The sequence below is a fragment of the Indicator indicator genome, chromosome 26, assembly GCF_027791375.1.
Source record: "Indicator indicator isolate 239-I01 chromosome 26, UM_Iind_1.1, whole genome shotgun sequence".
Taxonomy (NCBI): Eukaryota; Metazoa; Chordata; class Aves; order Piciformes; family Indicatoridae; genus Indicator; species Indicator indicator.
In genome coordinates this window covers 990,386-1,006,205 of record NC_072035.1, presented here as the reverse complement: position 1 = coordinate 1,006,205, position 15,820 = coordinate 990,386, and the positions used below count along the sequence as shown (strand labels likewise).

The 15,820-nt window shown below is 45.1% G+C and overlaps 1 protein-coding gene across 1 annotated transcript in view; it reads right to left on the bottom strand.

Moving 5' to 3' along the window:
• Nucleotides 1-15,591, bottom strand: part of LOC128975770 (clathrin heavy chain 1-like) — a 40,008-nt gene extending 24,417 nt beyond the window's left edge. The window contains exons 1-8 of the mRNA XM_054392796.1: nucleotides 15,550-15,591; nucleotides 8,186-8,393; nucleotides 3,941-4,209; nucleotides 3,506-3,667; nucleotides 2,616-2,729; nucleotides 1,188-1,361; nucleotides 724-921; nucleotides 70-270 (exon numbers count right to left, since the gene is read on the bottom strand). Of these exons, the coding sequence (XP_054248771.1) occupies nucleotides 70-270; nucleotides 724-921; nucleotides 1,188-1,361; nucleotides 2,616-2,729; nucleotides 3,506-3,667; nucleotides 3,941-4,209; nucleotides 8,186-8,393; nucleotides 15,550-15,591 (1,368 nt within the window). The remainder of the gene's footprint in view (nucleotides 1-69; nucleotides 271-723; nucleotides 922-1,187; nucleotides 1,362-2,615; nucleotides 2,730-3,505; nucleotides 3,668-3,940; nucleotides 4,210-8,185; nucleotides 8,394-15,549) is intronic.
• Nucleotides 15,592-15,820: the final 229 nt, after the last annotated feature.

Sequence of the window (15,820 nt, the reverse complement as noted above, 5' to 3'; positions counted from 1 at the left end):
CTCAATCTGTCTTCATAGGAGAGGTGCTCCAGCCCTCTGATCATCCTCATGGCCCATGATGGAGCCTACCTTGTCTTCCTTCAGCCACTTCTCCAGAAGCTGCTTGCGGCCCTGCTGTAGGACAGGGCGGCAGAGCTCCAGAGACTCAAACTTGTTCAGCTGCCCCTGGTCAAGCAATATTCCAAAGTACTGGAGCAGGGGAGAGGCCTGGCCAGGCTGAGCTGGTACACTCTGGAACTTCCTGATTGTGTCACTGGTACGTAGAATTCCCTGCAGGGGCACAAGATCGAGAGCAGCAATGTTTAATTAGCAGAAGCTGAACGGTATCAGCCAAGAACAGGGGTTAAGGTGTGCACAGCAGCATCTAGGCTTCAGGGTGGAGATCTTCAAACCAATGACATTCTAGCAAACACTGGTGGCCATAGCAAGCCCAGTCTATGGTTGGAAAAAAAAAAAAAAAACAACCCAACAAAAACCCAACCAACCAACAAACAAAAAAACCCCCAAAAACCTAAAACCCAAAACAACCCATCAGATGCTCTTTTATGAGACAGAGGAGAATGTACCTGTCAGAACAACAACTGAACTGCAGAGGACTACAGTTGGTGTTGCAGCACCTTGGTTTTTCAATGCCAAATGCTGAAACGCAAGGGAGCTAAGCAAGGCCTCTAAGCTAGGCAAATCCCCAGGACTTCTAAACTTTATCTTCAGGAGTTAATTTACCTTTGGTGCAGATGCAGCTACTTTGGCAGCATCTGCATAGCTTCCTTGAGCAAACAGTGTGTTGAACTTCCTGGCAAATAGCTCCTCTGCCCCAGCTAGATTGCTCCGTATTGCCATACGCAGGCCCAAGTCAGGATTCTGGAGAACATTTGTAGCATAGTTCACTATGTTGTCTTCCTCAACACATACAGAAAGCACCTGGAAAGGCAAAAAAAGGCATATTAAGTACTGTTCTTTCTCCAACTACTAGGAAATACAGCAACCAAGTGGTTATGCAGCCCACCAGTGCAGTAGCAGATTATTAAAATCCAAGTTCCTGGCCAAGCAGTTCTGTGCTAAGAGAGATTAAGAACTGCCTAATCAGTTGCTTGCTCCCTTCTAGGGCTGTTGCATCAAGCCACTCAGATTTGTTACATTCCACCTAATCTTCAGAAGGCTCCAAAGCAGAATGCTGGGCTTGTTACCTGTCCTTTTTTGTTCACACCAATAATGCCTGAGGTAGGTTCATGAGGAGCTGTGACAAAGATCGTGTCGGCGCTGATGCGGTTCATGTAGATGCAGACACCAGACTCCAAGTCGTACATGTGGATGTAGCCATACTTGGTGATCAGGTAGATAACCCCATGCTTAACTCCAATCTGCCAAAAGACCAGTTTTATCAGCCAAGACTAAGACTGTCAGGATCAAGACAGCTGCTTTTAGCCTAGTCACAAGACACTGTTGCAGTGACATGCCTTTGCACTGACACCAAGAACAAATATAGCTTCGGGCTTCTGCCTTACAGACTCCAAGCAGCCTTGCCGCCCATTGGGAGCCACAGCTACACTGAACAGGGAGGCTAAAGGAAAATTAAAATCCATCTACAGCAAAGGACATCATCCTTATCTTAATGAGCCAGGCTGAGCAGAAAAGTTGGGGCACAATTATCCATTCTAGTCTAGGTATGTCACTGGAAGTTTCTGTTCAGAAATACTGAGGACAGAATCCCACTCTCTTCCAACAAGGCCTAACCAAAGCACCAGCAGAACCTAAACCAAGCTCAGCCACTGAGTACTCCAGTTTACCTGTCAAGCCACTTAAACTGGCGAGGCTTTCAAGTCAAAAAGTGGTCTTCAAAGAAGTACTTTCACTTTGGAACAAGCCTTCAGATGTTTTGTTTATTAATCCTCAAGTTGAAGTACAGAACGAAATGAATTCTGCCATGTAGACAGCTGCTTGCTTCAGCTGAATTTAAAGCATGCCTTGGTTCATTTATGAAGCTATTAGACTGGTCAGCAGTTGCATGCTCTCAGAGTCTGCTTTTCTTACACAGTTTCTAGTTCTGCAGATGTGCTAAGTGAAGCTTGGCCTCTCAAGGCAACCAGTTGCATTCTTTCCTAATAAACCTCCCATGAATACCCCAAAATGACCTTTTCTATGCTGCTGCTATAGGAGTTATGCTGATACAAGACTCCTTCCTCTCTCACAGTGAGATCTACTGTAGATGAAAAGTCACTTTCATGTGAAGCTACATCAAGCATCAAAACTAGAACTGAAGTTCAACAGCCAAAGCAATGTTAGATATTCTACCAGAAGACACTGTTGAGGCTTTTTGTTGTTATTGGTTTGTGGTTTTCTTTTTTCTTTCCCCCCAGTAGGGGCTTTGCCAGGGCCTTTTGTTTGCCCCCTCCCCCCCTTTTTTTTTTTTTTTTTTCAATACAACCTCAAGCCAACATATCTGGACAAATTCTGAAAGAGCCTGCGTGTTTGAGTGACTGGCATTAAAAAATGTCCAGGCTACCTCCCACAAATCTATTAACATCCCTCCCAGAATTAGGAAGAATGCCAGCAAAGCAATCTTTATGACAGCCTGCCAGGCTACAATGTTGATTTGGGGGAGGTCAAATATTTACCTGCATTGCCACAGGAAAGTCTGTCTGTGCCTCAGGTGGGAAAAACACATCAACAGCTTTCTTAACAAATGGCTGGTTTCCAGTAGCTGGCTGACCTACTTCAATTATGTGTAGCTAGGAAGAAAAGAATACAAGTCACAAGATTGCCTGCAAGTACAGCCACAGGGAAGAAGCTCCTCTCTTCAAATATGCTACTGAGTTGTCTGCCACACTTGGCTGATGAATCTGCCCAGTCCCAGACCACAGTTTGAGGAGCTGTGCTCCAGTTATTTATCAGAGGAAGATGTTTTTCAGAGCTTGTTAAAGTGAGAGCCATGTTAAGACCAAACCCCACAAGCCCTCATGCTTGCTACAAAAGCAGACTATTTCTACTCAGGAGATCTAGCCCAAGATGATTTGAGTAAGACTTGTCTATTCCCTTTTTCAGGACAAGGCTGGAAAGCTTAATACATTTGAGTGTTACCCCAGCTCTTTACAGACTGCTCAGTAGTTGCAGCATATCAAATGCTACTGAATTCCACTATCAGTTTGGTACAAACCACCTACCCACAGCACTAAGGCTTCTCTAGTCCCTTTCTGTGCTGAATTCAAGACATGAGGCTGGGGCTGCTTAATGATTTAACTTCCCCCACACAAAAGCCCACATGGGCATAAACCAATGCTCTAAAACCCTGAGCTCAGTTCTCAGTGCATCTACATTTGCTCTTAGGTCTAAGTTTCATCCAAGCATCTCAGACTTTCTGCAGTTTCTATCTACTGAAAGCAAGCATTTTGATGCTGACCCGTGGTTCCCAAGATGCTCTTCAGAGACCATGCACTAAACTGTGCTCACTGAAGGTCTGAGTACAGAGCTCTGCCACAGCAGAACAGGGAAACAGTGCAGACTTTACCTTGCCTCCCGCAGGACCCCTCACAGCAAAACAGAAGAGGGTAGAAGGTTTGGCATTTCCCTCTATTTTGAATTCTGCAAAAGCTGCTGCATGGCCTTCTATGGGTTGGGAGACTTTTCTATCAACTGAGTACAGCTGCATTGCACCAACCACACGATTTTGCTAGAAAAAAAAAAACAAAGGTCAACTTTTAGAGACAAGAGTTCAAATGTTTACAGCAAGATGTTTGGGACACTAAACTAAAGAACAGCAAATTCCCCCCCTCCCCTTTATCCAACACTTTAACTGCATTACAGGTCAGATTATTCCTAGACAAAAGACACTTCTGAACTTTGGTTTCTACAGATCAAAAATTAAGTAACTATAGCAGCTATTAAGTCAAGTGGGGCCAGGGTTTCCCAAGGGCTCGCAGTATGCTTTTTCCAGGTAGCTTACCTGAGCTGAAATTCCTATCAGCAGCAGCCATTTTTGGTGTTCATCTGTTCTGTAATTGATGATTTGGCAGCCTGCAAGACTAGCATGTCTGTCAAACATCTTTTGGGGCTGGGATTCTCCCTCCATGCTCCAGTGGTAGACTGCTGTCTCTGTCACCAAGGCAACTGTATTCACAGATATCCATTTCCAGAAGATCACTTCCTCTGCCATTGTGTGGGCTTTCATTTTACTTTTCATCTCAATGTTAAAGATCTGAAGTGTTTTCCCAGCTAGTATGACAAAACCCAAGAAACATCACAGATAGGTTACCACCATGGCCAACCTGTGGTCTGCCTGTTTACAAGCACCCTCTTTAACCCTCTATTCCACTGATGGTACAGACAGGGTTAGGGTCCTGTCAAATCCAAGTCTCCTTTCATACTTGACTCTTAACAGACTCCCCTCCCCACCCCCAACACCTCTACCATCCCTGAAGCAAAAAGGTCTACTTCTTATGGACACTTACACAGACATTCCAACAAGGGACAAGCAGAGACATTTTAACCATCTCTAAGCTGTAGTCACAGGTCAGCCTAAGCTACAGAGCTTGTGGCAGCTCTGGGTTTGGCACATCCAGTTATAGGTGCCTGGGAGATGTCACTCAGTGTCATTAACAAAGAAGGGCTCCAGTCTGGGTCAGTTTAGTTGCTGCTGTAGATGATCTGGGTCTGGTCCAACAGCACAAGACTTGCAGCAGCTCAAGACAGCCAAAGACCACAGCTTCCACTATATTTCTGTCAAGCAAACTGTGCTCTTCACTAGGAGGTGGATGGGTTCTGTACAACAGTAACAGGAGTGCTTATTGAAGAGGACAATCAGAAGGTCAGAAAGACTATAGAAAGGTTTAGAGCTATAGCTCCAGTTAAAGTTACTCCTTCAAGATTTTGGTAGCTACATTGCAGGTTTAAGCTTGATTTTAAGATTCCTTTTTACTGCCAGAAGCAGATAGTAGGCATAGACTTAAAAATAATGTTAAGTGAGCCAAGCTACAAAGAATAAGGGGCTCTGTTCCTTTCAGGAAATCAAAGTGATGTTTTACTTCACTGCAGCTCTAAGAATATTGTTTTCTGTTCACAAGACACCCACTCAGACTGCTAGAGCATTGGCTTGTAATGCCATTATTTCTATCCACATTTCTGAAGTGTTTTCCCTGCTAGTAACACTTCTGACTGTCAAACTGGTAGATGTGCCTTCTGCTGGGAAGTTTTGATAGATGATTGCTGGCTGGCCACTAAAGAATTGTTGTTGAGAGACACTAACCTCAAGCTGATAGGCATCTGAGACTGCTCTGTAACATTGTAGCTCAGATTTATGCAATAAACTGATCACATTAGTTTAATGCAGTTCCAGGAGGCAGCAACAGGCTTCAGAGCTACCACATGCAGCACTTGTGTTCCCTACATCAACTGCACAAACAGCTGTTAACCTGACCAATTAGCTCCTAGGCCAGCTTGCTGGCATTCCTGGGACCAAAAGCAGCCTATTTCTGCCCACCTTGCTCCACACACACTGTTAACTATACTCTACAAATGCAATAAGCCCAGACCTAACACTAGCTGTAAGCTGATAGCTGGAAACAACTTATTTCTTGTATTAGACAACAATTTGTCCAGCAGTGGACTGGTGCTATCGAGGCATTGATTTTGGAACTTCCACAGTGTGCAGCCTTGGATGCAGAAGGCAGGCAAGTCATTCTGGAAGAACTCTAGTCACCATCTCAACAGGAATACCAGTACATCCATACAGAAACTGCTCCCAGGCTTCCTTTAAAGGAAGCAAGGTGTCCTTCCTAGTTTTAAAAGCACAGAAGAAATGAAAAAGCTACTACAATGAGCTGAAAACTCAGGTTGCCCATCTTCTAGATTAAATTTGACTGCTGTGTTACTGTCAGAATCGGCCGTAGAAGCTTCACCAAGATGTAGGTGGGCAAAGGAGCCATATCAATACAGTTTAACTTTGGCCATAACTTGGAACTTCAGTGCTCAAGAACATCAATCAGTTATTTGGAGTGAGAACAGACTTTGCTATAAAGTCATGGTGAAGGCAACTCTGAGTTTTGTCTACTCAAACGCTTTCCTAGACCAAGATGCAGGACAACAAGCCAGGCTCCTACATAAGTTTTTCTGATCAAACTACCAGACTGATCAATCTACTGCCACTATTCTCTACAGGTGTAGTCAGGTTCCAACACTGGCACAAGGATTTACATTTCAGTTCACTGGAGCATGAAGTTTCTCCATTCCACAAAGAATGGAAGCACCCAAGTACTGCATTCTCCATTTACATCGTTTGGGGAGTACTCAGTACAGGACAAAGCAAGAGAATCATGAACACAAGGACACAGCAGAGACTTTGGTACACCAGGAGAATGCCACATGCAATCCAGAAATGAAATCGTGCATCCTGCATTTGTTTACATCAAGAACCGTTTCATTTCTTTTTTCTGAGGGTGGGGGTTGTATGTTTATTGCTCGATAATCCTCAGATCATGAGCAACTCCCAGTCATGGCACACAGTCACAATGTGCAACAGCTCACACTGCTGAAGCTTCAGTCAGTCAGCAGGGAAAGCCTGGAATGACAAGACTGACTTAAACCACAGAGCAACTCACTGTAGTTCTGCTGGTTATTGTGGGTGACAACATACTGGTTAGGTAGCTCTAGATATCCTCTTTTCTACCCAACCCTTTGATTATTAGATTATTGATAGAAGACCATTAAGCTTGCAATATCTGGCAACACAACTTTGCATGTCAATGTGACAGCATTCACTCAACTATTTCTGTTCAGAGGACAAGTTTATTGCCTCTGCATGGACAGAGATGGACTCCTTTTGAGCAAGAAAAAGCTGTACTCCTCAAAGCTGATGATAACCCATTTAGTAGGTTAGTTTAAAACCAGAGGAGTTTCCTTTTAAAAGCTTGATGAAGCCCTGGTAATGTAGAGAAGGCACTTCCCTTGCCAGTATTTAAAGGGGTCCAAGATTAAGGACAGTGAACTCAACAGATCTGAAATGATAATTTTTTTGCCCACTGTTACCTTTACCCACACTCCAGGTAAGGCAGCCCTTTGCAGGATGTGTAAGCGTCAGAGCTGAATCAGATTCAGCTGAAGTCAAACATTAACACATTAGCTTTCCTCTGCTGTCCGCATAAGCCTGAGATCAAAGACAAGACTTGGTGCCAGTTCTGAGGACAGTTATTTCTTGGACCCCTAACTTCACCATGATTTTTCACAATCAAAACCACACTGAGGTGGAAATGAATAGCACAGAGGACATGCCAGCAGAGGTCTCTCATAAAAATATTGCAACTTGGTTTTGTCTATCAACTGTACTTCCATCATATAAACACACATATACACACAATCATCAAGAGCAGGCTCCTCTCTTTCACTCAGTACAGTCAATAGTCAAAGCAGCCCAAATGGTTGGTAACCAGGCAATGGAGAGCACTTTCAGTATGGCACCAGATGAGGATTAAGATCTCCCACCTGGCTATGAAGTGAACTGCCAAATGGCTACCTTCAATTCAGTACTTTTTATGAGATGAGACCATTCTGTACTACTGAACATAAAATGTCACAACAAAGGTCACTCACCATCTGTTTAGATAGATGCAGGAAGAAAAGTACATAGTCAGTAACAGTTATTGGAATTAAATACCAGAAGAACAGAGCTAGAGATGTATTACAAAGAACATTTGAGCTTCAAATCCTACTTAAAGGTAATATCAACAGTGGTAAGCAGGGCTCTAATCTGCAAGGTCTCAGGACTGCCAAACTCAACGTGCTTGCACAGTTACTGGACATCCCTATGACATTTTGGTGGTATCTAGCAAGCTCTGCAGAGCTAGGTGCAAGGGCCAGGACAAAGCAGGGAGTAAGAATGGCTTTACACTCCTGTTCCTCATTAGGAATGCCCATTCTGCTTACAACACCTGTTTAAAGGGAAAGTATACCATGGTCCTCAGTGAGACTAGGAGTGCAGTGCCAAGCCCAAGCACCTCACACCTACCTGGAGGCAAATCATCCAAAGGTTACTGAAAAATCCACTGCCAAAAATGCATCATGCAAGCTCAGGCAAGAATTCCCCATCCTCACATACATTCTTAGAAAGCTTAATGTAAATCTTAATCTTCAGAGCATAGGTAAGCAATAGTACAGCTAAACAGTAGGTTCCAGACTGCAGTACTGAAGGGTTACTCACCTTTTAGAGCAATTACTTTGGAGGCTGGATTCATGATGGCACTTTCAGCAGAAATTGGCCGTCTGATAGGTGTGGTTGGATCACTCATGTCAATTATCACTACTTGTGCCTGCTCTCCCACTTTCTCCCTGATGCAGATGAACTTGTCAGATTCCATTGTTAGGGTGCTGAATCCAATGTTTGCTGGGTTAATGCCCAAGTTTTGGAGCTAGAAAGACAGGAGAGTTTTATTATCCTACTCATGTTGAAGGTCTAAAGTCTTCTCCAGAAAGACTCATAGAATTGTAAGGGTTGGAAGGGACCTCAAGGATCATCCAGCTCCAACACCCCTGCCATGGGCAGGGATGTTTCCCACTAGATCAGGCTGCCCACAGCCACATCCAGCCTTACCTTAAAAAGTTCCAGGGATGGAACTTCTACCACCTCCCTTAGCAACATGTTCCAGTGTCTCACCACCCCCATGGTGAAGAACTTCTTTCTAACATCTACTCTAAATCTCCTCTGGCTTGGATCCATCCCCAGCAGTCCTATCACTACCTGACACCCTAAAAAGTCCCTCACCAGCTTTCTTGTAGTCCCCTTCAGATATTGGTAGGCCACAATACGGTCTCCTCAGAGCCTTCTCTTCTCCAAACTGAGCAACCCCAGCTCTTGCAGCCTGTCCCCATAGGAAAGCAGCTCCTCTGATCATCCTTGTGGCCCTTCTTTGCACATGTTCAAGAACATCCAGATCTTTCTTGTAATAGAGGCTCTTGTAATTACAATTCTTGTAATTGGAGCTCATATTACAAAAAAATGCAAAACTGGCATGTTTCTCTGACAAGAGAATGTATTATGGAGCTACACTTTGGCTTCCAATTCTCTGAGTTCCACAGAACTACACAAACCTCAGCACTCAACTCCTAAAGACATTCTGAAACTGTATTACTGGTGCAAAGTAAAAGGGGCTTTATCTGAAGTAATTGTGGCTAGAACTAGGTTAAGCAATGACTATCAGTAGCATCACTATTCCAGATTCAGCAAGGCTGGTAAATCTGGCATTAAAAACTTAATAAGCAGAACTACAACATACAACATCAGTGGGTCTTACGGAAAGAACCAACTGCCCTTATGCAATGCACTCCCAGCAACATTATGGAATCAAGTCTGCACAGAAGGTCTCAAATGGCCTGTTTTTACAAGAGGGCTTGTTCATCTTGCTTCTTGGAATCCAATTCTTACAGGTGAAAAGTAAGAAAGATGTGCTAAAACAATCAGCCAATCCATGCCTCCTTGCCCAAGGTGCCATTTGGTTTGACAAGGGCAGAGATCTCAATGCAGGACACCTCCCAGCCTTATGTCCAACTCTCAAAACATAACCTATGCTCAATCATATGACAATGGGTACAGAGCAGTTGCTCTTAATGTATCCTAATTTTGTGTCACTGAATGAACTGCCCTACCAGATGGCTATTTCTCATTTCCATCCTGTTTGGTTTGTTTCCATTCATTTGCAGTTCCAGGTGAGCAGGAGGAGGTGGCAGTGAGTGTGCATTGCTGTTCCAGTGGCTCTGCAGCCAGATTTACCTGTGCAGCACACCCCAGCTTGGTCTGTGTGTACTCTATAGAACAGTAACAAGCTTGAGCACCTGCTTTATGCCCCAGAGCAATGCTTTTCAAGCAGAGGAACTGTATCAGCTTCACTGAAGCTAAAGGGATTAACCTACACTGCTTTTCAGTGGCTGCAAGTGAAGAATGACTGCCCTCAAGGAGTCAGGACAGAAACTGCCATCATCATTGAGTCATTAGACTCCTTGATAGATACCACCGGGACCTTCAGACAATAGACTAAAGCCCTTGGGGAACAAGTCCTGCAATGGTGTTACAAGCACTGTTTTAGTGTATTTTGATGTGGCTGATCATGGCCTGTTACAGCTCCTGTACAGCTGCTCACTAAATCATAAATGGAGATACCTCAGTGTGGTAGTGTCAGGACTGCAGCCAAGAATGCCTCAGGAGTTGTTTGTTTTTCATTCAGCTCACTTATGAAGAGCTGTTCAGCCCAGGAGCTGCTAATCTGCACGCACTCAAGTTTCAGCAACGCAAGCCAGATGTACATATGTGTAGAGAGACCTTGACTCCCTCCCACAAGTGTCTCGGCAAAAATCGAGCTCCATTCAGCCCAGCACTTCACTCTACAGTTTGTTACTTCAGTGCACACTAGTCAGCTTCAGTAGGTGCCATTCATTCTAAAAGAGTCCAAGTTTTGGCACATGAACATCAGAAGCTGCTTGCAACTAGTTTTGAAAACGAGTCCAGCAGGCATGCAGCTATTAGAGGCTTCTGTGTCAGAAAAGAAAGTTTCCATGTCAAGGCAGCTCCTGTGCTTTTTGCATGTAATGCAGAAAGATCTAGTATCCCACAAATGCAAGTTATAGCTCCATCAACTTCTGTGACCTTGAACAGAGGACTCCTAATTCCACTATTCTTGGTCACCTGCTCTAGGCTGGACAACTTCCTCTTACTACAACAAATTACATGTTCAGAGTAGACACTTGAGCACTTCAATGTTGAGCATGATCCAAGTCCATCCACCAACACAGTCCAGTCTAAGAGACTGATTAAATATCATGAGAGAGGTCAAGAGTGTTCACTACAGCATAGCCAAGTTCCTCCTGCAGAGGTTCTAAAGTACCAGCCCAACTTCTCTCTACCCTTTCATACCCTAATGCCCATTATCCACACATACAGTACAGAACTATCTTTACTACCAGCTGGAATGAACCAGATAAAGATCTTTGCTTCATTGATATCTAGTGTGACTGCAGGTTGAATTGATACCAAACCTACTTCTAAGCATCTTATAGAGACCAAATACTTGCTGACGTTGTAGAGATGATCTTGAGATATATTATTTGATTCTCAAGCTGAATGAAGACACACAAGTCCTACACTTAGAGTGAAATACAACTATTAACTGAGATTCAGTCTTTCCCCATTCTACTCCACCAGCATGGAAACTTTTGCTAAGAAATGAGTCAAGATGTTCTCACACAAGAGTTCTACTAAATATCAGCCTTTCTAATGCATTTCCCTTTCTGTGGGCTGCAGTGATCCAGACTGAGCCAGCACAGACCAGCTCAGACACTGATACTGCCACTCTTCAGTTTCTTAAATAGGAAACAGGTAAGCCTAGCTTACTGTCTGACACCGACATGCCAATACTTGGGATCTACCATCAATTATATGCTAGAGTCAGGAATTCCAAATTTAGGAGCCCTCCAGTGCTCAGTAATATCCCATTTCAGTTTTCTCCCACATAGTTCTAGTAGAAATGCTTTCTGAAGGTGATCATTATTTGTTCCTGTATGTCTGATGAAGATTGGATCATCCATTGAGTCTCACCTACAACACCCAAGGCACTTCTTAATTCAGTCTCTTCCACACATAAATAGGTGGATCGAGTCATGCTATTCAGCCCTACCTTTTGAATACAAGTCCAAACAGTCATTTACAACTTGCAAATATCCTGAGTGCTTTTAAGTCTACATGTCTAGCCAAAACAAACTCCTGAAAGCCATTAAACTTCAGCTCAGTCGTGTCTATTGCACAACAGACAGTAATTCTTAACAAGACATCTCAGACTATCCAAAGTGCTTTTCTCCAGAAAAAAAGACAGAAGTAAACCTACATCCTTTATACCTGAAATCATGAAACCTTAGCTTTTCAATGCTGCAACAAGATTCATAAAAGGCATCAAGAGCACATTAAGCAAAAAAGCTTCCCCCCCCCCCCATTAATTGGCTGTGATCAGGAGCCTGTATTAGTTACTTGGAAGAAAGCAGAACCCTGTCTGCAGCTCCACATCTACCCATCTAAGAGATGAAGCCCCCAGCATCAGGACCTCAGAGTTTGTATAAGCAACAATTTTCTCTGCAGGCAAGCAGAGATTTTTTTACTGGTTAAAAAAAAACCAACCAAACAAACAAAAACACAAGCTCCAAATGGGACAAAGAAGCTTTCAAGAGCAAACCAATGACTAAGAAAAGGAAAAGTTTAATTTTAGATCAAGAACACTTTGTACATTGAATTCCAACAGCATTGCATCCAGTATACTTAGTCTTCTACAGCATTTCCACTGTAAACTGCAGTTCCCTTGGAAGAGTTGAGTCTGGTCAGGAATTCATCATTCACTTAACTGGAGTTAAGAATTTGACTAAATCCCAGCAGCTTAAGTGGTGTGCACCAGTCCTTCAATGGCATGGTTTGCACTGCTGCAGCTGGTCAGCCACCAGACAGATACAAACCAAGTCCTCAACTTATTCCCCTCCTTTGCTGTGGGATGTATCTGGGAAACACTGGGGGAAGAACAAGCCAGATGCAAGGTCTTTATGAATGTGAAGGCTCAGCTAGAGCTGACATGTAAAAACAACTGCTCAACTGCATTGAAAAGGGAGTTAACCTCAACTCCATTCTGAGCTTGGCTACTCCCACACCAAGACCTGGGTATCTTACTGCAGCTTTTCTCCATCTTTCAGCTGACTCGGGACTCAAATTGTACATTCAAGTACAAGCTATAATAGCTTCCAAATTTACTGTGACTGGCAGTCACTCCTCCTGCACAGGCTTGGAGCTGCACTTCAGTCAGGAGGATGATCAACATAAGGCAAAATGAGCTTCATAAGGAATGTAAACAGTCTGCTGATCCCTAGTACTCCTCCAAATCTACATGGACCAGGATCCCTGTTTCACTTCACACTATCATTTATCCACATTCAGCCAGAAGGAGTGGGAGAGAAGAGTTCAGTATCTGTCACTGCAACTTTAGTTTCTCTGGAGAGCACTTTCTGCATGCTTCAGTTCTTTTAGTAAAGTGCATGCAACTGTCTTGGGAAGATTCTAAACTTGAATGAAACAGTATTTCATCAGCACCAGGGTAAACCTGGAATTGAGTAATTATGATGCTAACAGCTACTCCAACCACTTAGAGCCCTTTTAAATACATTTGCTACAGGTATAAACAGTAGGGATTGGCTTAATGCACAAAAATTTGGTGTAGGATCACACAGACAGCACAGTTCCAAGGAACTGTAAAGTCTTTGGCTTTAACATCATAAAGCAGTGTAGTAGAGACATTACACAGTTTTTAAATATGACAATTTAACCAGAGCTAAGCCAATTTCTTGGAAGTAACAGTGGAAAACAGGAGAGCAAGATGAAGCTATTAGAAGTAATATGGGTGAGAGTGAAGCATTATGAAGAGTGAATTTCCTCATTAATTCCCTAGCAGTCAACAAGCACCACATGCTCATTTATTCCTGGCTCTGGATGTTTACAACACAATATTAAGTTAGAGCTGATAAAACTGTACTGCAGATATCTAGCCAGAACAAACAATACCACATCCCTTCTGGTTTCTCTCCCCATTTATCCCACTGAGTAAAGACACCTGCAGAAACATCACTAAGGAGGTGAACTGCATTCCTCCTCCCAGATACTACTAATCTCAGTGTCTCTTTAGCAGACTACTGCTTTGGAGCTACTGCATTCCCACTGTGGGGAGAAGCAGGAATGAGTAAATCCTGATTAATTTGGTCCTACATGTTAACAGCAAGGGGGCCCAAGGCTTCGCCTACTCATCTATGTGGCCTCCGTGCTCGGGAAAGCCCCTTAAGCACAAGTTTAGTCCTTGCAATAAGATCAAGTTATTCAAGACCAAAAGCAGGTGGTAGCAAATAATAGAATGTGACTTCAGTACAAATCCCTCGGGAAGCTGCTAGCCCCCCCACCCAAAACAAGAGCACTCCAGTGCTAATCCTGGCAATGCTGCAAGACATACAACCTCAGCCACCACACAAACAGACATTTAATATGCAAAGCAGCACATTAACACCAAGTGTGATGTGCTCCAAACATTGTTATATAGACCAAAAGGCAGCAGGATTTGCTACACTCGCTAGTTTTAAACTGTAAGAAACCTATGCCTCTTCCTCAGGAGAGTGACATCAAACCCACCTTGCTCACAGGTTTCTTACTCGGCTGTAGTGTAGCTCTTCCGAATTCATTTGAGGTTACTGCAATCACTGCTACACTGGACATGGGGGGGAAGGGAGGGAAGCAACTGAATAATTCTTCTTCACTCTTTTAGTGAAGCTTTTTTAACCCATGACAGCCCTGAGGAGGCAGGTGCCTGTTCCCTAGCCACAGAGATCAGGTATTTCTGGAGTTCACTAATCTTACTACTGTTTCTCAGGCTAAGGCTTGCCCCTTCCAAAGTGACCAAGACAGTTCTTCCTATCAATCAGAAAAGAAACCCCACTACCATAAAAAAGAAATAAATACTTCCTTGAGGGTGCTGGAAAGGGCAATAACCATTTTCCAAGCTGAAATGCTTGAAGCAGCACAAAGTCCACACTGATGTGTGATACCCAGCTCACATTTTGAAATGGATGCCTGATTCGACATCAAGGGGCGGTGCAGAGGCAGAAGGATGACTTGCCAAGTCCACTTCCTGTTCTCTCATTCATTTAGCAAATTCCTTTAATTCCTGCCTCAAACTGCATGCTCCGAGACTGCTGTTCCCTCACTCCATTTACAGCCCTCCCTCGACACCAGTTCACAAGGAAACAGATAAACCGGTTTGTCTGTGCTGCATCCATTAGCCATGGATCTTTTCCAAGGCTGGCGTTCGGGCTTTCACAGCATATTAAGAACAACACGATGTCACTTTTAGGGAGGGTCTTTTTCATATTGTTATGCTTGGATGAGACAGAGGCTGAGTGGCTTCCAAGTCCAAACGGTTTCTTGCACCTCTTTTCATCAATTTCCTTCCACTAGGCAGCTGCACAGAAAGAGGTTCCCAGGAAGCTCCGCGATCCGGAGACCGATGGTCGTTGAGGTGATAGAAAAAGAATCCCTCGATCTCTCTCGCAGAGGCATAGATGGCAGCTGAAGAGCCCCGGCGCAGCGCCCGCGGTCCCCGGGGCGAGCAGCCCGGCCCCGGCCCGGCGCCTCCCCCTCCCTTAGGCGGCGACTGTGACTCTGCACAAATCGCGGTCGCCCCGCACGCCGCGGAGAAACGGCCCCGGGGATGGAGCGATTGAGCAGCGCAGCCCGGGAGCCCGCACCGCGCTCCTTCCCGCGGCGCCCAGCGGGACGGCAGCCCCGCAGCGGACGGGAGGGAGGGAGGAAGGGAAGAGAGGGGGGGTCCCCCAGCCCCCGAGGCCGCGGAAAGGGCTCCGGCAGCTCGTCCCTTCCCCGCCCCTCCCCTCAGCGTGCCCCCAGCCCCGGCTAGGCCGCGGCCCCCCCTTCGCTGAGGGTCGAGGTGAGGCAGAGCAGGGGGAGTCTCAGCCGCCGCGCGTCCGCCGCCCCCCGGCTCCGCTCACCTGGAAATGCTCCTGGAAGCGAATTGGCAGTATCTGGGCCATGGCTAGGGGCGAGCTCCCCGGGACAGGGGCGCGGGGCAGGGAACGCCGGCAGCAGGGCAGGATCGGCTGCACCCCACACGGCAGCGGGGCGGAGGGGAGGGGGAGGCGGCGCAGGCGCAGTGCCCCGGCTGGGCTGGCGCCCCGGCGGGCTCACCTCCCTTTTCTGCCTCTGCCCGCGGCCGCTCACTGCGGAGGCAGGATCACTCCGCAGCTCCCCGCCAGCCTGCTA